At 32.5% G+C, this 23265-nt stretch overlaps 2 protein-coding genes across 2 annotated transcripts in view; one reads left to right on the plus strand and one right to left on the minus strand.

The window, feature by feature from the left end:
* Positions 1-794: 794 nt before the first annotated feature.
* Positions 795-2944, minus strand: LOC139493980 (nucleolar protein 58-like). Its single transcript, XM_071282149.1, has 2 exons — positions 2873-2944; positions 795-1187 (listed from the first exon to the last, which is right to left on the minus strand). The coding sequence occupies exons 1-2, from the start codon at positions 2942-2944 to the stop codon at positions 795-797; spliced, it is 465 nt and encodes a 154-aa protein (XP_071138250.1).
* A 6055-nt stretch (positions 2945-8999) lies between these two features.
* LOC139494754 (uncharacterized) overlaps positions 9000-23265 on the plus strand; it is a 36579-nt gene continuing 22313 nt past the window's right edge. Inside the window, exon 1 of the mRNA XM_071282954.1 lies at positions 9000-9308. Coding sequence (XP_071139055.1) covers positions 9251-9308 — 58 coding nt within the window. The 5' untranslated portion in view covers positions 9000-9250. The remainder of the gene's footprint in view (positions 9309-23265) is intronic.

Genomic DNA, 23265 nt, shown 5'->3' on the forward strand with positions numbered 1-23265 from the left:
CATATGCACTAAGTTCCAAGAACGCACAAAATGATCTTCAATCAATCAGTGAAAACAATTTTTTCTTATATTTGCAAACCACTGATCGAATGTTATGATCATAATCATTAATGATCAAAGCCTTTTAATTATCAATGAAGGCCTTTCAAATAAAAACACATCAAAAGTGTCTCTCATGAACGTTTTTTTATTCATTAAACGTTTAATTACTCATTAAGTCAAAAATAAACTACTTCATTTTTAATCGGAAACTGTTGTTTGAATGATTTCTGATGTTTTGCGCGCTAATAGCCATTTTGCATTGTCATATTATGCTCTGAAATTTAATTACCAGGTTTATATAACTTGAAAATTTCTATGCATTATTTTCCCGCCAGTTACCTTTTTTCTCAGCTGATTTTTTCTTTTCCCGTCAGTTCAGTTTTGCTCGTCATTATACTCGTTCTCTCGTATTTACATCTTTCCTCGTAATTTTGCTTTCTTCTCTCGTCAGTTTCATTTTTGTTGTCATATTTCCGTTTTTGTCTCTCATTCTCTACAAATTCAATCTTTTTTCTTAGTCTACCTCTTTTCCTGTTTGTTTGTATTTTTTCTTTACCAGTCAGTTTCCAAATTTCTCTCGGTAGTTTCTTTCTTTTCTCGCTCGCCAGTATTCTTTGTTCTCTCTGTAGTAACGTTTCTTTCCCCTTCACTTTCTTTCTTTTCTCGCTCACCAGTTTCCTTTGTTCTTTCCGTAAACGTTTCTTTTCCCTTCACTTTCTTTCTTTTCTCGCTCGCCAGTTTTCTTTGTTCTCTCAGAAAACGTTTCTTTCCCCTTCACTTTCATTCTTATCACTCTCGCCAGTATTCTTTGTTCTCTCTGTAGTAATGTTTCGTTTCCCTTCACTTTCCTTCTTTTCTCGCTCTCCAGTTTCCTTTGTTCTCTCTGTAGAAACGTTTCTTTTCATTTCATTTTCCTTCTTATCACGCTCGCCATTTTCTTTTGTTCTCTCTGTAGTAACGTTTCTTTTCATTTTACGTTCCTCCTTATCACTTTCGCCAGTTTCCTTTGTTCTTTCCGAAGTAACGTTTCTTTCCCCTTCACTTTCCTTCTTATCACACTCGCCATTTTCCTTTGTTCCTTCCGAGGTAACGATTTGTTTCTCTTCACTTTCCTTCTTATCTGGCTCGCCAGGTTTCTTTGTTCTCTTTGAAGTAACGTTACTATTCCCTTCAATTTTCTTCTTATCTCAAGAGCAATCTTTCTTTTCTTGTTAATGTCCTTCTTTCACTTTTCTCACTCGTCAGTTGTCTTTTTCTCTCTTAAGAAATCTTTCTTTTCCGATAAATTTAATTTCGTTTCTCTCGCTCACCAATTTCTTTTCTTCTTTCAATTTTGAACTGTTTCTCCGTCATTTTCTTTCTTTTCACGCAGGTCGGTCATCTTCATTCAGCAGTAATTATTATTTCCACGTCAATCTCCTTCTATCATCGCTCGTTAATTCTCTTTCTTCTATGAGCATTTTCTTTTTTTGCGTCAGTTACAAATTTTCTCTCGTCAGTTGTCTTTGTTTTCTTGGCAGGTACTTTTTTCTCCGCCAAGTTTTCTCCTTTTCTCGCACGACAGTTTTCAGTTAGCTTTCGGCAGCTATCTTTGAATTTTTTTTTATCAGTTTTCTCTGTACCTTCTTTCTTGTCAGTTATCTCTACATAGCCAAAGTAACCTACCTTTATTACGTCGACTGTTTACCAATTTATTCAAGACGAATTACCTGCCTGACCCAGGTTGATATTATATGTAGTGTACGACACTGTTAGTTATAAAGGAAATTGTAATTTTATACCTTCTAAGTTATTATGACGTATAATGGCTAGTTAATTCTAAGTCGCTAAACAATGACCTCAAATAAAGGCAACAGTAGTATATCGCTGTTCGAAAGTCATAAACCAATTGAGAGACAAAACAAATCCGGGTTACAAACGAAAACTGTGGGAAACACATCAACTATATGAGAAAAACAACGAAACAACAGAAACACTAGTACTGAATTGCAACAAAAAACCAAACGACAATGCAACACATACAGAAATAGTAATGCAAATCAATAGTTGATATAGTGATATATCTCAAGTATTTCCTATCAACCTAGCTTAAGCAGAAAACGAGACAACTGTTGACGCTGTCGTAATCTTCGCCATCACCGGAAATACAATTATCACGTCTCGCTTTCTGTGACATTCGTCGCAGGCAAGATAAAAACCAGGAACTTCATTGTGTATTTGCATAAATCTTATATTAAGTCTAGCAATTTCAGAAGATCTTTTCGAAGCAGATATTTCTTAAATAATTGGTTAATGTTTTAAGGTCCACATCCGGATTAACAAACTGAGAAATGGGAAAGTTCAGAACAATATCAATGTCACACATTTCTTGATATTTAGGTTGAGATGGAGTTTCCCTCAAAATGCCCTGCATTATTTTGTTATATTCAGAGTGTCTGTCCCACTGGTTGACCATCAATATGAGGAAGAATAGAGGATAATATAGTCATATGGACAATAACTGTTCTGTATTGAAAAGCCTTTCGGAACATCAATGCCAAAAAATCTAGAACAGCACTTAGAAGTACTGAAAGGATTTAACTTCCCTTTCCACACACCAGCTAACCCACTTATGTCTGGCCGAATCGTAAAATTTCTGAGTCTCTTTCCCCCGGGAGATGAGCAAAAGAATTTTTTTAACTCCTCTGATATTGACATTGTTCAATATTATCTCCTGAGACAAAGCCACCCGACTAGTTGAAATGACTTGTTTTGATGCGACTGTAGCAGAGGTGGAAATGTTGGTAACATAATTGGGTGTTGAAATAACATTTCCAGCAATATTGCTTACTATTGCTATGCCCTCCAAGCAGGAGTTACCAACAATACAGTTGTTTTCTCTGCGTTGATCTTCTTCAGGCATTTGGCTACCAAGCAGAAAGGAGGGCATAAGCCTTGAAACTTGCCCAAGGTTGCAACAGAGCATTTCACGCTGATGCTCCTGGATCGGGAAGCCAGCTTACGTTTGTATGTTTTGAGTTGAGTGTTGGAACGATCTGCAGAAAGATCTAAGTTGCAGACCATTGTCTTTCTTATAAAAGAATTGAAATCATTTTAATGAAGTTTCCAATTGCTAGAGTCTAAATGATGTCTGGACTTTCAACCTGCAATCAGATTTTCTCGACCTGGGATGAAATATGCTTTTAGCACTTTGTCTTTTTTGGAGACAGCATGTTCAAAGCTCTAGGGCTAGTTTGTTTCAAACTTTGGACACAGTCCCCCTTTTTGTTGATATAAGTCATTGTTGTTATGATGTCTGTCTAAAACAACACCTGTAAATGATGTCTGTCTTTTAAAAAAGATTTGACTGCATGAGTCATGCTATTACCTCAAGGGTGTTTACATGGTATTTTTTTTTTATTGTAACCAAGGACCCCTACGAACACTTCGTTCTTTACTGCTCCCCATCCAACATTGCTAGCATCTGTTTGGATGATTACGACGGTTGGATGAAAACAATTATAGACTTTCCATATCTACCGAGTTCACTAAAAATCATAGAAAAGGCATTTTTTTAGATGGGACAAAAATTATTTCTGTCCGTTTATTTGAACTTATCTTAACTTGGGAAAAGCATTACAGTTAGTTGTGCTTCTAGTTGACATTTCTCTTTTGATTTGGTTCATTATTAAAGTATCGCCACTGTAAACACATGGACGAATACCGAGTCGTCTTAGAAAACTTGCTGGGACTTTAATTAATTTTGTAAATACTTGTGGGGCAACTAAAATTACAAAGGAAAGTACCTGGAATTGATAAGTCTTTCCCTGCCATTGGAACTGGAAATACTTTTTATGTTGTTTTAACACTGCCAATGGGACTATTTTGAATGGATGTGTACAATACAATACAAATACAAATATGTTTATTATAGTGACATTGTGTATAACAAATTATGTACAATATTGAAATATATCAATTAAATTACACCCGGCCCAATGGACCTATAAGTCACTTCAAATAGATACTATAGTATTAATTCAGATTGTCATCAGGAATTTTATATACATGTTAATTATTTAAATATAAGTTTTGTCTGCGTTTTGTTAATGAATGTTATAAGTATCGAGCTGTTTTTCGATGATATTCTGACAATAATAAATTTAACTTTTCACTGTTATTCAAATATGATACGGTTTCACTAAGTCTAGAGAATAATTGATTACGTAGTCCATTGTAAAATTGGCATTCAATCAGAAAGTGTAGTTCATTTTCAACATGTCCGGAGTCGCACATTCTACATATCCGTTGGTATTCTGGCTCATCAACAAAACGTCCTGTTTCTAATCTTAGCGGAAGAATGCCACATCTAAACTGGGCCAGTACCGATCTTTCTTTACGTTTTAAATTTTGTCTAACATATGTTTCTGTTCAATGTGTAGATTTAAAAGTTCTATATGTACGAAGTTTCGGAAAGTTAGATAAGTTTGTATGCCATTTTGTTGCACATATATCCATAAGATTGTTTCTGACGCTATTAACATCAAATTTTAGCATTTGTTGAAAGTTATCATCCATACCAACTAAAGACATTATTGTTCTTACACTAGATGACAAATTGTGTAACAAACAACAATCAGCCAATAAACTGAAAGTTCATTATCTAAGTATGAATATATTTTTATCCGACTTGCCGGCTGATTTTACTTTTTTATTTATACTTTTGAACTAGTCTCGATCATCCAGCCGCTTTATTTTTCAAAGTATAGTATTCATCAATAGAACAAATGCTATACCCAATTGAATTTAGTGGTCTCTTATGAATTGATGTTGCAAACTTCATTGAATCATTTATAAAATTTAAAGAAAGATGAGTGGAATTACATCAGTTTAAAGATGTCTGATTGGGGATGAAACATCTTTGTATTGTGCTATCGTAACTCGCAACTCGACTTTCGTAACTCGCAACTCGATACTCGACAACAAGTGAATCTCCTATGATGATAATACCAGGATTAAAATTTTATATTTACCCTAGACGCGCGTTTCGTCTACATAAGACTCATCAGTGACGCTCGAATCAAAAAATGTTTAAAAGGCCAAATAAAGTACGAAGTTGAAGAGCATTGAGGACCAAAAACTCTAAAAAGTTTTACCAAATACAGCTTAGGTAATCTATTCCTGAGGTAAAAAAGCCTTAGTTTTTCAAAAATTCAAAGTTTTGTTAATAGTTAATTTATAATTATGAACAAATCGATGATAAGGTGAATCCACAAAAACGCTTGGTGTTGTTTTAATTTTTTTTAATAATGAATGGTATACAAAACGCAGTGTAATATTTGTAGACTAGTTCGATACCGTACCAATATGTAGACTAGTTCGATATAAGTACCAATACGTAGACTAGTTCGATATAGTACCAATATGTATACTAGTTCGATATAGTACCAATATGTAGACTAGTTCGATATAGTACCAATATGTAGACTAGTTCGATATAGTACCAATATGTAGACGCAATGTACAAGAAAGCTTTGAAATGGACACAGTACTAAGAAACTGCTATATTAAAGAAAACAAAATGAAATCCGAATTCCTAAGATATTTGAATAGAAGGAAGTTGTTGATGTGTTTTGTCATTTGATTTTGCCATGTCATTATGGACTTTCCGATTAGATTTTCCTCTGAGTTCAGCATTGTTGTGATTTTACTTTTTAAGTTAATAATTACATCAGATGTTTGTTTCATAATAATACGTTATTCTGATTGGCTAACTGGACATCACGTATTATTCCTTAAGCAATTGCATTACACAATAAAACTTAGCATTCATGATAACACGAGGTCCGACAATAAAGTGCACAGGTGTTTAAATAAAAAATTGATAAAATTCGTTTTTTCATGATCCTAGATAAAAAAAATATGTAATTATAAGTATTGAATGCTTCTTTTTGTTACTTCATAGGGTTGTAAAAGCGTTGACGGTGCCGGCACATTTTTAGAATGAAGCGCGCTTCATACAAAATGTACTTCGGTCAACGCTTTTACACCCCAATAAACTTACAAAAAGAAGTATTCAATTCTTTAATGAAAGATGTAATTTTGCAACGTCATAACATATGACCGCAGTTAATCATGCACGACCGTTCTACTTGAAATTTTCATTGTCAAAATTAAGTGTTAAAGTTAAATAATCAAAAGAACAACTTAATTCATAATTTTTATTATAACTTTGAAATCGTTCGATAATTCTTTCATACGGTATGATAGAACACATTCAGTGATTTGGTTAAATGATAGATTGTTCAATACATTTATTATTTGGTTAGAAGAAATATTGTTTGTTAACATTTAAAAGGTAATTTCTTTTAATAGGAAAAAAGTTCTTTCAAATAGAAGAATAGGAATGCATTCCGTGATTTGATTAAAAGACAGATCATACATTTCTAATGTTTTATTGGGTTATTTTGTTACAAACTTAACAAGTTAAGCCAGATGATATTTTTTTTAATGAATATGACGTCATTCAGATGACAAAATATGACGGGATCAAAGGCGTCTGATACCTTTCCCTTTAAATGTGTTCTCATACTGGTTAACACTCGTTAAGATAATGAAGCTAAGTGAAATATGAATATCAAAGATACTTATTTATAGCGTTTAAAGCTAAAAAAAATAGCAATGAAACTCAATGTTTTTCAGTGCTAAATAATAAGAAGATGTGGAATAATTGCTTACAAGACATCATTGAGATTGGAGCCATCTCTGTAGGCCTCGCTGTGAATTACTAGGTCAAAGGTCAAGATCAAAAACTGTGGCTTCAGTTGACAACTCCGTGTACTACGGTAAAGATACAAATTGTTTACCATAGTCATTCACAGCGAGGCCTAAGGGAGCTACCATTTGATTTTTATGGGGGGCTAGGATGAAAAAGTTTGTCCTGCATTTTTTTTTAGTTGTAATCTCTGTCCTGCTTTTTATTTTTCACTCTATTCGGTCCTGCCTTTTTTTTATTAGTTCATCCTGACTTTTTTTACCTAAATTGTCTACCTGTCTTCTTTTTTTGCAAAGTGTCTCATCCTGCCTTTTTTTTTACTCAAACCTACTGTCCTGCCTATTTTTTTCAAATTTCATCCTAGCCCCCCCCCCCCCCCCCCCATAAAAATCAAATGGTAGTTCCCTAATATACATGTCAAGTATAAACGTTAAATTCATAACGATTCTCAAGATATAGAGTTCACGCAGAATTTTGTCGATCACCGACGAAAGATTCGCGAATGCGTGTTGCCCATGTATGAATAGGGCTCTTCACGGTTAGTTCGGCCATATTGGATAGGAGGCAGATTTTTTAGAAAGAGGTGGAAATAGTATGAAAGTATGGGAAATCCTATGTGTGTTTCCAAGCAACTGCTCTGTTTTAATGATGTTCTCCCGTATTTTTCAGACCATTTTTACCTTCATTATGAAAATCTGCCCCCTATCCAATATAGCCGAACTAACCGTGAAGAGCCCTTTTAATAAATGAACTATGTATCCTTCTATTTGGTCAGGAATTTTCTTTTTACAACATCAACTTACAGAGTAAATAAGTAGACGATTAAGTAACTATTATATATATTTTTCTTTGCGTCTCGTTTCGGTTTAATGCATTGTCATTTACAACCCTGACACCAATTGCTGTATGACGTCAGAGAAATGAAATTAAAGGATTTATTTCACTTGTGAAATTATCAGTTTTTGTTTCAGTTTGAAATCACGATATTAGACTGCAAACAATATAGAACTATTTTTTTATATAAAAGGCCATTGAACTTCGTTTTGGATAACTGAAAGATTCAGAAATACCATATTGACATGCGCAGATCACCGTTGAAATAGTAACGATATGTCGCGTCAAAATAGAAACATGTACTTGTATTTTCGAATACTTTAGTGGATAATGAACTTTTGAAAGTACTTTGTTTAATTGTTTCTCATATTGTTTCACGATATGCTTAACCTCGCATATATAACTATCCTTTAATTATATATTTTACATACAGAACCGCGGGAGGCCCTCGTGGGTAGGATGAAAGACATATCCTGTGTCCAGTAACAATAATCGTAAAACACATAGTTAATTTACTGATCTAAGAGACGTTTCGGGAATCTTGGTTTTACTGTAATGATACAAATATTCAAAAAAATTGAAGGCTGAGATTTCTTTGGATGAATTTACTAGTCTTTATAACGAGTTGTCTAAGTCGTAATAACGAATTTTCTAAGTTGTAACAACGAATTGTCAAAGTCGTTATAACGAATTGTCTAAGTCGTAATATCGTTACTTAGTCGTAATAGTGACGTAATAATAAAACTGCACCGACACTTGCCGGTTTCCGATCTTTAACGCACAGAGATGTTAATTCTAAATAAGAATTTGAACTTGGATAAATTTCAAACGCTTCGTGTGCCAGAAAGAATTCGAAGTATGTCACTTGTTTTATTGCACCTACTTTGACGGCCCACGAAAAATAAGAATAATTAGTAAAAAAATGTATATAACTGAAATTTACAAAGTCTCAAGTGTGTTCATTTAATAATGCGCCGCTTCCTAGTAAATACTAAGTGTATTTCTAACAATTAAGTTTCTCTCAAAAGTCATGTGGTTTCAAATTATCTGGAATATTTCTACAGTACGTCAAATCCAATAAAAATGCTCATACATTAATATTGTAATGAACGACATATTTTCCGCGCTATGTAATAAAGAATTGATTTATCCTAGTCATAGATTTCATCACAGTTACCAAATTAAAGTTAAAAAAGGGAAGATTTGCAACTCGATAACATCCTACATAAAATTCAAGTAGCGATTTACCTATGCTGTAAAAATCACGTCAAACTACGTTTCCTCCGAGATTAAACAAAGACGACCAATCAAAATTGGTTTTACATCAGCAGCAATGCCAATCAGATTGGGAGTCACTCCTTTTATTACGCTTAAATGTAACCAATTAAATAAAGTACAATAATTTTATTAAATCATTAGTGAAAGATAAAGGTGTATTACAGTACTAGCACCAGCGGGGGCGACATTTTACTGAATAAATTTGCTTAAAATTATAGTTTTTCGAACACAGTACATTATGCATTTGAAAATATACAACTGAAGTCAACGAAATTTAAGAAAACTTTATTTTAACTGGACATTTACATTCTGCAGAACTGTGACGTTTTTTTTACTGTAACAATGGGAAGATATATTTTACAAGTTGTCATCTTAATAAGTTGTACATTAGGATTTACAGGTAAGCTTTTAACAAATTTAATTAGATTTGAAGGTATGTTTTTAAATATTTTGTATTTTTTTAATTTTAGGGGGGGGGGGGGGGGGGGGTTAACTTCGGGATGAAAAATAGCAATACAAGTGTTTTTCATTTGCGTTTGAGTGTTTTCATGTGCGCAAAGTGATGTTTGACATAAATTCTATTTTCCATTTATATTCTATTAGATGTAACGGAATAAACAATTTCTGATAAAAAAAATAAATTCATATAATACCAATATGAAACGGTTTTTCTTCTTTCTTTCTTTTTTTGAGTTAAGGTATACAATTTAACTATAGTTATAATAATTATGTGCGAATATGTATACGTTCATTTTCTGAATTCATAAAAATTAAAACGGAGAATAATGATTATAGCTTTTTGTCTTTAGGAGAAACGAAAATATTTTTGTGTACAAAAAAGTCACGATATCAGAACAAAAATTAATTGACTTTCACCATCATTAAATAAATTTCAAAGTTGCTTCCAAAAGTTATGCTGAGTGTAACCTTGCATGATTTTCACAATCAAATTTTAAATGTACGACTTATATCAACTAACACTAAATATCAATGAACTGTGTAACAGTCACTATTTACCGTGTGATTTTTTTTTGTCAGATTTGTGGTATAATTGCATACATCAAATTTCTTATTATGTCTGGATAAACAAAATATGACAATAATATAGATAACATCTCAATTGATTAAGGTCAGAAACTTACGTTTTATATATGATGAAGCGTCACTTCACCAGGCGGCACAAACAAGGAATGTATCTCTTGGTAGTTTTTAATTTTCTCAAAATAGTAATTTGTAGGGCTTTGAACGACGAATGCGTTTATCAAACTCATGATGACAATACATATAAAAGCACAATTCGCCGTTTCCGACACTGACTGGTGTATTCTGGGAGATATGTCAAAAAGCATACACCAAACATGTTGTAGTGTCCAGCAACGTATTTTTGAAAGGAAATTCGCCAAAAAGATATGAATTGGAGTGAGAAAATTATCCATAATCTTTGAAATTCCCGGAAAAGGCGAATAAAAAACGCCGCATAACTGTAAGTTCGGAAAAAGCGAATCAAAAACGCCGTACTATAAGGTCAGAAATAGCTAGAAAATCGGAGGGTCTTGACGGGGTAAACAGTACATTGAATGCTAGGCAAAAAGTGAAAAATATATCGCAACGAAAAAGGGACAGAGAAAATTTTGGGGTGTTTAAATATAAAGAATAGAGAATTATGGCTTCCAAATTTTAAAGAATACAGAAAATTTACCAAAATGAATTTAAGGATACAGATATGAAAGACCCCCCCCATCAAGACAATTTCGACTCGTATTTGTTATTGCAGTACGTACAATAATAATACGCTTAAATTGTTAAAATTTGGTAACAAAATCACTCATAAACAAATTTATTATTAGAGAGAAAAAAACAAGAGGAAATCCATTATTAAATCAATTTGAATACAAACCTCTGTGTGGGTTGTAGCTTCGAGTTGTCCTGTCTATAAAATGGTTATTCAGTACTGAGTACTTTTTGAATCGTGTTAGGTTAACGGTTGGTAATGGGGTGTTATACGCGGAGTTGAATGTCCAAATAATTAAAACGTACAACTATTATTATATTTTTTCCATGTAGAGTAAAAAAATTTTGTAAAAAAAAAGAGTAAAAATTTATGAGAAAGAAATTTAATAATTCACTTCATTTCAAATTCCATCGTATTTGCACTTCAATAAAATGTATACTGAAAAGAGGCTTACCAAATAAGAAAAATGGACTTATAGAATGAAATGAGAGAAAAACTGACAGACTTTGTTGTACTGTTATACCACTGTCCCAGGTTAGGGGGAGGGTTGGGATCCCGCTAACATGTTTAACCCCGCCACTTTATTTAAGTATGTGCCTGTCCAAATCAGGAATCTGTAATTCAGTGGTTGTCGTTTGTTTTATGTGTTACATATGGGTTACATATTTGTTTTTTCATTTTTTTATATAAATAAGGCCGTTAGTTTTCTCGTTTGAATTGTTTTACATTGTCTTATCGGGGCATTTTATAGCTGACTATGCGGTATGGGCTTTGCTCATTGTTGAAGGCCGTATGGTGACCTATAGTTGTTAATGTCTGTGTCATGTTGGTCTCTTGTGGACAGTTGTCTCATTGGCAATCATACCACATCTTCTTTTTTATAAGCACTAAATTAAAAGAAAAGAGATAAAAAAGGGAGGGGTGAAAATGTAAAGAATAGAGTATAATCGGCAAACAAATAATGACTGTAGAAAAGATGGCCATAATAAAATAAACAATACAGAATGAGAACCTTAATTAGTAGGAATGTGTTTTGTCAAGTATTATTTTACGTAGAACACAACAAAGCAATTACCGGAAATTTTCAATCGTATATTTATACTGTTTGTATCTGGTTTTCAGATATTGCTAAATCATTCGGATCATGTAGTATTTACAAAAATGTAACTATAATACATATTATTATCTCGAAAGTCATTTTTCTGTCCATTATCTCTTTGATATATTCTTTTTATTCAGGTTGTTTTCTTTAATTATAAACAATACGAAATTCGAATCTTGTAATTAAATTATTAGAAATTAGATATAACAATGAGCAATTACGCTTCCTATTTCAAATCTGAACCTTTTGAAAGTTTTAATTTGACGTTTCTGATTAAGAAGCATCGAAGCTTTAATAGAATCGGGTTAGCATTGAAACAAGTGGTAACATATCTCTAAGGAGCAAGAATTCAAAATCTTCTGACAGAACAATCGTGAATATCAATAAAAACAAAAGAAAAAAATTATATTTCCTTACGATTCAATCCATAACTGCCTTTAATTCTACTGAATAAATTCCCTTGTTTTAAAATAAGAATGTATTTAGAGATATGGGAAGTCGATCACTTAACTTAATGTTCTAATTTGTTTTAAACGCCTCAGTGATCTCGCGCTCTCTATTACATCGAGTATCGACTTGAAAATTGGCCAATGCTGTAAGCTGCTATATACCGAATTGTTGGCCAATATTTACCCCTAAATTAATGTACTCACTTGTTTATTAAAAAAATAATACTATCGACAAAACAGGAAAACAACTCGGCCTTGTTTTCTTCCTGCTTTTTTCTAAATTTGTAATAACATGTATCTATTATTATAATTTCCAACAATGTACGTAAAATTTCTGTACAAACATATCTGCTGTCGACACGGGGAAGAATGTAATTATTATCCGCATCGAAAAAGCTAAAAATTCAGGGAATAATCGATTGTGGTACATGTAGTCCTGCATTGAAATTGAAGATGGAACTATTTTCTTTTGCATTGCAGGAAAAATCAACATTTAAGCCAGATTTAATACAACAATCGTGCAACATTCTAGAGAAGACTTTTATTTCTTTTTTGATTGTTTTTTGGGGATTTTTTTTATGTTTGATCTATAAAAAGTACTTGTTTTTGTGGTTTTATTTCAACTTTAGAGATAATGTAATATATCTGGTATGAGGAACTCCGAAATGCCTAAACATAATTATAACGATTTGTGCACGTGCACGTCCTTACATTTACAACAAGAAAGGAACGTTGGATTTGCAGAATAGAAAAAAATGGGTCACCAAAGTAAAGACTAAAGATAAAATGGGCAACCAAATAAAGAAAAGAAAATTTGTAGGAAAATCAAACACTGTCGACCCGTTTTCTTCCAATTGAAACCTTTAGAACCTCGTTATGATTATGGTACATATTCTATAGACAAATAACTCTTCGGCGAAGTTTACGATGAGGAAAAACACTATTGCTGAAAAGAAGCACGTTTGTTCATTAAAGTGCATTACACACTGTTGTTATTTCTCATAATTCAGTTATTAAAGCTTTAAAAGGAAACAGATTTTACAATAAATAACTGATATCTTTATTTTCTTTGTATGCACATCAGTTTTATTATCAAAAACACCAAGCTGACTGAGATCATTTATGAAATAAATTTCCTGGAGGTTGATTTGAAGTGGAACTGTTCGTATTGTGCTAAAATGGTTGTAAAATGTTAAAAAAACGAATCTATAAAAAGGGACCGTCTTAATCACAATTCGTTAATCACGTGACGCTTCTAGCTAGAAATTATTTATTTCCGTTCGATATGTCTTTGTTATAGCCGTCTTTATGCTAGAATATATGACAATTTTCAATTAAATGTTGTCTTGAAATACCGACAATAAAATATCTAACTACTTCATTATTACTCTAACACGAGTTTGTCATTAGGCCACGACAAACAATATTTCGTTGTTTTTTTTTAACATTTTAATCATATCAACTATGTATCATCGAATCTGATAGTCATGCAATGCAGTCATGCTTTGATAGACGTTGGTTTAAACTAAAACTGTTATAACAAACATTCTGAACTTCGCTCTCACTCCATATGGAATTTACTAATCCCATATATATCGTATTAGGTCACTAGCACACTACTATGTAACTAATAAATTAAATGCTCTCTCCTATCGAAGTCATACAATATGCATGGCTGTATGAATTTGAGCTGTCCAAAGAATATTACTTTGATAACATTTTAAGCGTGAGACTATTAGAATGAGTGTTGCTCATCTTTCATACGTATATTTAAAAAAAAATGCTACTTAAAATCCATATTTAATTTTCATAGGTAAAGATATTCTTTACTTTGTAAAAACATAAACACCACCTCAATTGAAAACACTATGGTATCCTTAACCTAAAGCTGTACTTGCGCACTTATATAATAATGGACTTTTGACATCAGCAAATACAATTTGCCATATTGTGTCTGCTAACAATAACAATTTGTCATGAAAATTAATGTAAAAGTTGACACGGCTAGACAAACGAATGGCGATTATTTTGAGAAGTGCACGAACGGAATGTTTTATTCAACACTTACAGTTCAAGGGTTAATCTGCATGCACAACTGTTGCATAAGTATTTGCTTCGAAATACTTGCTAATTTATCAAGTGACAAATGTGCTTTGAATGTCGCTGTTTCTAACCTATCCCAGGGCATAGAAATTCGTGCAAGCTCAACCCAATTTTATTTTTTTTCATTAATTGATACAAACATTTGGTTCGGAAGTTTGGTTGTACGTAAAACGTATTTCAAACGCACATCCATTTAAAAATAGATACTCTGCCACATCCAGTTTTTGATTTTGTTATTATGCCCCACCTACGATAGTAGAGGGGTATTATGTTTTCTGGTCTGTGCCTCCGTTCGTTCGTCCGTTCGTTCGTTCGTCCGACTTCAGGTTAAAGTTTTTGGTCAAGGTAGTTTTTGATGAAGTTGAAGTCCAATCCACTTGAAACTTAGTACACATGTTCCCCATGATATGATCTTTCTAATTTTAATGCCAAATTATAGTTTTGACCCCAATTTCATGGTCAACTGAACATAGAAAATGAAAGTGCGAAGTTCAGGTTAAAGTTTTTGGTCAAGGTAGTTTTTGATGAAGTTAAAGTCACAACTACTTGAAACTTAGTACACATGTTCCCTATGATATGATCTTTCTAATTTTAATTCCAAATTAAAGTTTTGACCCCAATTTCACGGTCCACTGAACATGGAAAATTATAGTGCGAGTGGGGCATCCGTGTACTATGGACACATTCTTGTTTTTCTCTCTGTTTTGTATCTATCCTAATCGGTGACCCTTTTCACCTTTTATATAGTTTGTTATGCTGTTGTTCTTTCCCTGGTTAGGGGAGGGTTTTTGTACCAGTAAATTGGTTAAACCAAGTCACATTCTGTATATGCCTGTCCCGAGTCAAAATCAGGCAATTTAGTGGTTGTCGTTTGTTTTGCTGTATATCATATTATTTTGTTTTTCGTTCATAGTTTTTGACATAAATCAGGCCGTAGGTTTTCTCGTTTGAACTTTATCCATTTGTCATTTCGGGGTCATTTATAAAAGTACATGTAATGACTATGCGAAATGGAATTCAATTTGAATTTCCTATTTGTCATTTTGTCTCTGAGGTCTCATGATCAATAAAACATATCTTCATAATAAATGTTTATAAAAACTAATTGTCTTTTTAACTTTCGTAATATCGGGAATCGCTATATTTAGATAATTTTTCAAACAAAAACATTGTAAGCCATTGAATTTCCTGGTTTTCGATTTTCAAATTGAATATTTATCAGCTTATGTACTTGTTTTCTTGAAACATTTGATTACTTTTTTCAAAGATGGTTGGTTAAAATTTTTATCAATTTTACATGCAAAATGTCATTGATCTTTATCAGCAGCCCCCCCCCCCCCCCCCCCCCCCCCCCTCGGTCATTGATTCTAGGTTTTCGTCCGTTCATCCGTCCATGTTCGTTATGATGGAATTTAAGGTGGTACCTAAGACTACAGGGAGAGTAAAAATCAGCTAAACGTTTTAATAACGTTGTATAAAATCTTTGTATTGAAATATTAAGCTTCTCAATGATCAAAACTAGTGTTTTATAACTGCTACAATGTATATATAACCGATGAATTTTTCTGATAAAGTGGTTGGTTCAAATTTTTAGAAATTTTTATATTTTTGTCAAATGTCCAAGGTTAAAATTTTGAAAAATAAACCAGCCAAATAAATATTAGTCAAGGTGTTTGGTACCACCTTAAATATATATATATATACATATCATTATTAAAAATTATGTTGTTAACACACATTTGACGATTTTATTGAACATGGGAATCTGATAATGTAAGTGGGCAAGATATTCATGTTTTATCTTAATCATGAGCCTAATAAAAATGTGCGAAACAATAATAAATGCAGTAGTCTACGATTATACCCACACATAAATAAAGCAGTATTACAAAAGAGTAGGACGTTACTGAAGGGGATCAAAACTCATAATCCAAGAGATGTCAACGAAATCAGAGCAAAATCGTCAAACCATGAGAAGACAAACAAAACTCTACACAACACTACATAAAAGCCCAAAGACTTTCAATTTTTTTCTCGCAGTTGTTCCTACGGAACGAACAGTATTCGAATATTTTTTTCGCATTCGAAAGACTGCTCTTTGTTTGAAGTTTTTTTTGTCTTTCTGACTTCTTAAAATGAGTTCAAGGGAACTATTAGTTACAATGCAATGATGCAATTCATCTGTCTCTTTTGATTGAATGATGTCCAAAGTAAGAGCAAATAAAATAGAGAAAAGAGATGGGGAATATGCCAAATAGACAACAACCCCACAAAAAAGCAGAAAACAGCCGAAGGCCACCAGTGGGCCTTCAACACAGCGAGAAAACACAGCACCCGGAGGCGTGCTTTAGATGGCCCCTTAACAAACATTTCAGTGAAAATTGACTTCATACTAAACTCCAAAACATATAAATGAACTACGTGCAGATTGGTGACTTATTTTTGTTTCTGAGCAGAAAAACCTTTAATAATAAGATCCTTTTTGTAATTCAGCTTCAAAATTATCATTTTCTTTCCTGGTTTAATAACAATGAAAATTTTACCATTCAAGAAAAACAAGTATCATCCAAAGGTGCAATAACAATGGTAGTGTAGCTATGATGACGGTTACTGTATCTTTAGAGTTGACAACGAACGCTGCTATTTACAAAAATTTCATCACTCAAAAGAAACAAGTATCAACCAGAAATAGAATAAGTTTGTCGCTTTTATGACGGTAGTTCTACTCTTTTCAATCATTGTTTGTAGGAAGTCCCGCGAAGACAGTGGAAGCAACATGGTAATTTCTAACAAAGAAACTGTTGGAAATTTTTTATTTCATTTATTTTTATTCAAAGCGTTCTACTGATATGGATCGTGTATTCAAAACATTGTAGTGATTTGGATCATTAGTGGTGCAATAAAGTGATGATTTAATGCCCTATACGTCTTTGTGTAAATTTTCATGTGATCATATCTTTAAATGTATTGTCCACAATAACGGAATCATTTACTATGTTTACCTTGACATTTGATGGCAAATGGTTATTAACAGAAAAAAACCTCATCTTACTGTTTGCAAACAAACCGACCGAGTTCAGTAATATACGATACACAGCAGGATTTATACTTTGTGTGTCTAATGCTACAGATGTCTTGGGACACATTACTAAACTAAAGTACATCTAGTCAATCCAGTTAAATGTCACGATAAGTTTTATTTAATGAACAAATTAGGAAAATGTCAAAGAGGAAATAAAAAAATCAAAAAAAATCGAGGGCACAGTACCATGGTACATGTTATACAATTAACAACTAATATACTTTAGTAATGGGGTACACAAAAAAAAACAAAAAACAACCAACAAACACTACATAAACAACACAGCTCGAGATAGGTAAATAGTTATTTTTCCACTAGTTAAGGAAAGCCATTCTTTTAAAAGTTGAAACGACCTTATTGAGCCTCCTACAGTCTAGGACAACGTTTATTTCTGTAATTGAATTGTTTACAATAACGACATAAGTTAGCTATATAATTGTATGGAAAGTTCTTCCATTGAAATCGTGTCGCTTTGGGACAATAGAACACATCTTGCAATCTGCTTTAATAGTTTAATAAGACACAATTCTTGGAGCGCCCGTTACGGTATCAGTTCAAGACATGTATACGCCAAATAAATCAGCTCATAAAACAGGGATTTGTCCTAATGTAGAATCATTTGTTTTGTGTCAACACGAAATTGTTCTCGCATGCAAATATTGCAGGTAAAACTATAAAATTACTGGAAAGTCATTTATTGTGTACCTACATACTTTTAATGCATTTTTAAGAATTTTATAAATCAGTAGCATCATTAGTCATACCTTGTTAAGGAAATTTGAAGATCGTGGCGGATTTATTTATACAATTTTGAACTCCGGTACGATTCAGTGCTTTGCATTAATATCGAAACACATATATAGGTTAACAACGTTAAATAGCGTCTAACATTGTACCATGCTTGTATAGTGTAGGAAATTTCTTTTGGTTGGTGTATTTTAATACAATACAGGATCTGCTTACACTTCCAGAGAACACAATAACACCCTAGGTTTCAAGTGGGATAACTTTTTGTCGTTTTGTGTATATTTGTCATATCGATGTCGTTTTTGTCGACTGGTGAGTTTGAGGGTCCCGTTTTTATCATATGGTATTGTGTGATTGCTATTGAGTCAAATTTGTGTTTGTTTAGGTTTTGTTTTTTGTTCATTGTGAATTTAATTAGAAAACATGTAAACAAGTCAGTAATAAAATTCCTTTGAAATAATGACAGACATGAAGGGTTTGTCTATAACATTTACGAACTGGTTTTCTTAAAGAAAAAAAAACCCTGACAAATCGTGATTATTTTTTAGTCGTTTGAAATTTTATTACCAATTCCAGTAAAAATGAAGCGGAATTTGAAACATCTTCATCAAAACATGGTCTTACAAGTTAACAGTTGTATTCCTTAAAATAAAAAAATATCAGTCAATTTATTTAATGGTTATATTTGTTTTAAACCGCATTTGTTTATTAGCAATAGTTAACAATTTAGCGCGTGTCATCATCAATGTAATTAATGGAAAATGACGGAATAGACATGAATAAAAATGTCAGAAATCGATCTCAAGGTAATTACCGTGTAACAAGACTTAATTAACGGTAACAGTTTACCTGGCGTTGAGATTAACGTAGTCAATTTACAAAACGATGCCATCTTCATCCGGTCTATCGATTCTTATCGATATTTAAAATTGACATTTCTCAAAAAGATCAACTCGGTTATTTAAAATGATAAAAATCAACATTTATGGTTGACTGGGTCGATTTTTATCAAAATAAAAATGCAATTACAAATATTTCCTTTTAGCAGTCTTTTAATCATCGACATCTTGAAGTCCTTAAATTGTTTCTGTTTTTAGTTTTCAGTTCTTTGAGCATATTTAAAGACTTTGGTGGGTAGTCGATACGAAGCATTTGACGTACTTACTTTTTATTACTTTCATGTTAAAAGGAGCCTAAAACTAATAAAATGATTGTGAAATATATGAATTTATAAAAGTTAAACGACAGAAAGGATTCCAAACACGTGTTCGCCATGTGTCCTTGACTTCTTGCAGTATATCCGATTCTGTTCAGACACACAAGATTAACGTCCATTTTATCACAAAACGCATCATATATGTAAGATAAAGTACAACAGAGGTTAAAATAGCTCTAAATGTTCCCTTACAATTATGTTAATTTGATATTTTTTTTATTTAAGATTTACAATGTATTAAGATTTTCTACTTCCTGCTGACTGTTTTTTTGGGGCCTAAATTTCAAAAATAAAATAAAATTATGTCATCAGAATTTATGGTTCAGTAACCACCAATGAAATTAGAGTCTCTTAAATCCCACTAATGACCAAATTAATTTGAAACTTAATATTACAGAGCACCGTAATATCTGAATTTAAGTACATACTGTAACTTGAATTCTGTACAATTGAATTTAATAACCCGTTACACTTTGATCAAGTTTAAGTAAATTATTAGTAACAAATTCATAGAATAACTCTAGTTCATATTTTACTACTAAAGATAAATTTACAATTTAAGCCATGATGATTATTATTGAATAATGGAATTTTTATTTTCAACACCATATTAAGTGTTTGGCATTTACAGAAATGGAATAGAAATGGTCTCATTTTCCTTGTTTTATATTATCTGTGTGTTGGTTGGCTCATTAATAGCTATGAGGACCAGTCACGAGGGTGCAAAAGTAAAAGTTCACCTTTTACATATCAATTTCCCGTAAACTTATAATTATTTTTCAATTAAACCATAAAATCGGATTATGTGGTGTGATGTGGTTGAATTTGTTTTCTAATGGTAATTAAAACCCGATTTGTATATAACAAACACGTATACGTATTACAATAACATCAACAGTACCAAGTTTTACTGCAAGTTATTACAACTTTATTAATCCCTTTCCACTTTGCTGGTGCCAGTGCTGCCTTGTAGTGCCATTAGCCTGCACTTTTCAAAATCTACAAAGGTGTCCTTTACGTGCAAGAGATATGTCTCTCTCTTAACACGGTTCAGCTATTTATCGTCCCCTTCCGACGGACTATCATTGTTTCTCAATTCCATATTGGCAAATGGTGTCAAGGGAGATTTTCACCCCGGATCGAACGTGAATCGAACTAGGAACCTTTGTGATTCACTTCCACCTCATACGAAAATAAAGGTGAACAAGTTTTAGCTCTCTAAAACGCTATCATGGACTGCTTCGCTCTACCCTAATTTAAGGTAATATGTGTGTGTTCCGGACCATATGAGTATTTGGACCATACTCGTATGGTCATGACCATATGCGTATACTCCGACCGTACGCATATGGTTGGACCAGATGAGTATAATACTCGTTTGGTTGTTAACAATCAATATCTTTATTCTCATAACCATTGCAGATACATAGGTACAGAGAGAGTGCAAAATATGTACATGAATGTGCATCTATTTACAAAACATATATAAAATACAGTGGTTTCAAAATAATATACATTTTAGCCAGAAGGACCCACATGTTTATTTCGAATGAAATTCAGAACAGTGTGGCTGTGGCCATCGATTGACACATTAAATTCATCCATTGACTGGGACATATAAACGTTCACCTAAATTGTCCCAGTCAATGGATGAATTTAATGTGTCAATCAATGGCCACAGCAACACTGTTTTGAATTTCATTCTATGTTTGAAATTCTATTGGGAGTCTGTGGTTTGTGGTTCTATATCTACATAAAATAATACTTTCGTGCATATCCTAGATATCGAAATATTTTTCAAAATTTAATTCTGACTTAAAAATTCTATAATTTACTGCTTTTGTAGACTCTTGTAATTGTGTATTCCACAACTGTTTATATTTTTTACTTTACTCACAAAAATGTACATACATTATTATACGGAAATAGTGTTTTTAATAGTCTATATGCTATAGAAGATAGCTTAGTCTCTTTTTCAGATAACAATTTACACCAATAAGACACTATTTTTAATTTAATATCAATGTCAAAAGGATATCTACCAAGTTTAACGGGCCGGACCATATGAGTATTTGGACCATATAGGTATTTTTTTTTAAATTACATTATAAAATTTTCAATAATACAAAAACTTTATCTAAAAAAACAATGATGGTTACATGACAACTTGTATTTTTTTATAAATCAAATACTACGTAAAAATTAAATATTGATGCCATAGTTAGTTTTCATCGCTAATTACATTGTTACATGTAGGCTTGGGGTGAGATCTACTTCCACATGGTATCATAGATTTTTTGCAATTGCAAGTTTTGGTTGTGCACGATCCTTTTCATTTACACCTTTTTTTGCGAGTGAAAAGCTAGACTTTTTGTAGCTGCGTACAGTGTTACCGAGGTCGTGGGCCATTCCGATATTTCTACGGTGTTTTTAAGAAGCTCTAGTTCTAAAATATCGTAACATGATTGCAATACACAATATTCACAAGACAACTTAAATAAACTATGTTACTTTCTAGTGACTTCTTGTGTAACAGTTCATTAAGATTTTTTTTTAAGTCGACATGATGCCATTCACTCGTTATTACAAATCGGTAATGGCCATTGGTAATGACCATCGGTATAAAATGTGTTTATTATAGTTTTGACAAGTTAGTAAAATTAACTTTGTGAAACTTCTAATTTTTATTTAGCTAATCTTTTTATTATAATTTAATAATAAAATTACCTACATGTATGTGATAGCGTTTTTTTAATGAACGGTCATACTATATGAAGAGTTTAGAAGTATTAAAAGTAAACTTTAACAGAGTGTTAATTACCCCGACCATACGCGTACGGTCGGACTATACGCGTGTGGTCGGACCATATGAGTATATACCCATATGGTCCGAATACTGATATGGTCCAGAACATGTGCATGTGATTGTTAATAACTTAATTAGTATTGGAAATATGGCATTTTTAGATATTGATTGATGAAAAATTGATGTTCTTTAAGAGTGTCTGTATGCGTTATATACCCATGCCTTAAAAAGATCTAAATTTCTTGTTAAAAATTAAAACAATTATAAAGACACGACTCTGGAGGTGTTCCTAGATTGTCAAAAGTTATAAACTACAGATAATGCATTTTTGTAAACATTGTATATAAACATTGTTTAGCAAAGCAAATCGTGCAAATTGCAGAGTAACAAAGCAAATAAACACGTATTTAAAAAAAAAATGAAATCAGTATGCATAATTAAACGAACATGAATAATGACAGTTAATCGGAACTGAAATACACATAGTCAATTTTCGGGCAATTAATGTCTTCTCCTGGCCGAGAAAAGTCTGTAATTCTTTATCTCATTTAAGCCAATACATGTAACTGTTGCTGTATCTCAACCGCATCCAATCAGAATCTACACGTGAAAAGTAATTTATTCAAGATGGAGTGTATTTCAATTGAAACTCCGCAGCGTAGCAAACCAAAACTCACGTTAATTAAGTTCTCGTGAAATTCACACGAATCAATTATGTCTATTCACATAAAATTCACATTATTGAAATGTCCCTTTGTACATAAAACGTAGGTTTACTGTCGCGAATTAAGTTGACAATTATTGTAATTAAGGCTACAAATTGCTATATATATAAAAATAATCGAAACAAGTACAGTTGGAGTCGGTTCAAAATGGATGTTTTATACTTTGCGTACGGTACAAAATTATTTTACATAAAGTAGGTTTCAAGACAAAAATGGCTAATTTGTGTGTTACTAGTACAAAAGAAATATCATAACAAAAAAATCCAAAAATTCGAACGACGGCTTACATTGAAGTTTCCAGATCTTTTAAATATACAAATTAATGTTTAAAGTTGCGGTTACTTGTACTAGCATTGCTATTTTGGGTGCCCCTGCTTTGATCTTAATCTTTTAGA

The sequence above is a fragment of the Mytilus edulis genome, chromosome 11, assembly GCF_963676685.1.
Source record: "Mytilus edulis chromosome 11, xbMytEdul2.2, whole genome shotgun sequence".
Classification (NCBI taxonomy): domain Eukaryota; kingdom Metazoa; phylum Mollusca; class Bivalvia; order Mytilida; family Mytilidae; genus Mytilus; species Mytilus edulis.

Bases quoted from the DNA above. Each gene is read 5' to 3' on its own strand.
- LOC139493980 (XM_071282149.1), bottom strand. From the start codon at position 2,944: ATGCCTGAAGAAGATCAACGCAGAGAAAACAACTGTATTGTTGGTAAC. The intron at 1,188-2,872 runs GTAAGCAATATT...GTTACTTCAAAG, and splicing joins GCTTGGAGGGCATAGCAATA to AGAACAAAGAAACCTGGCGA.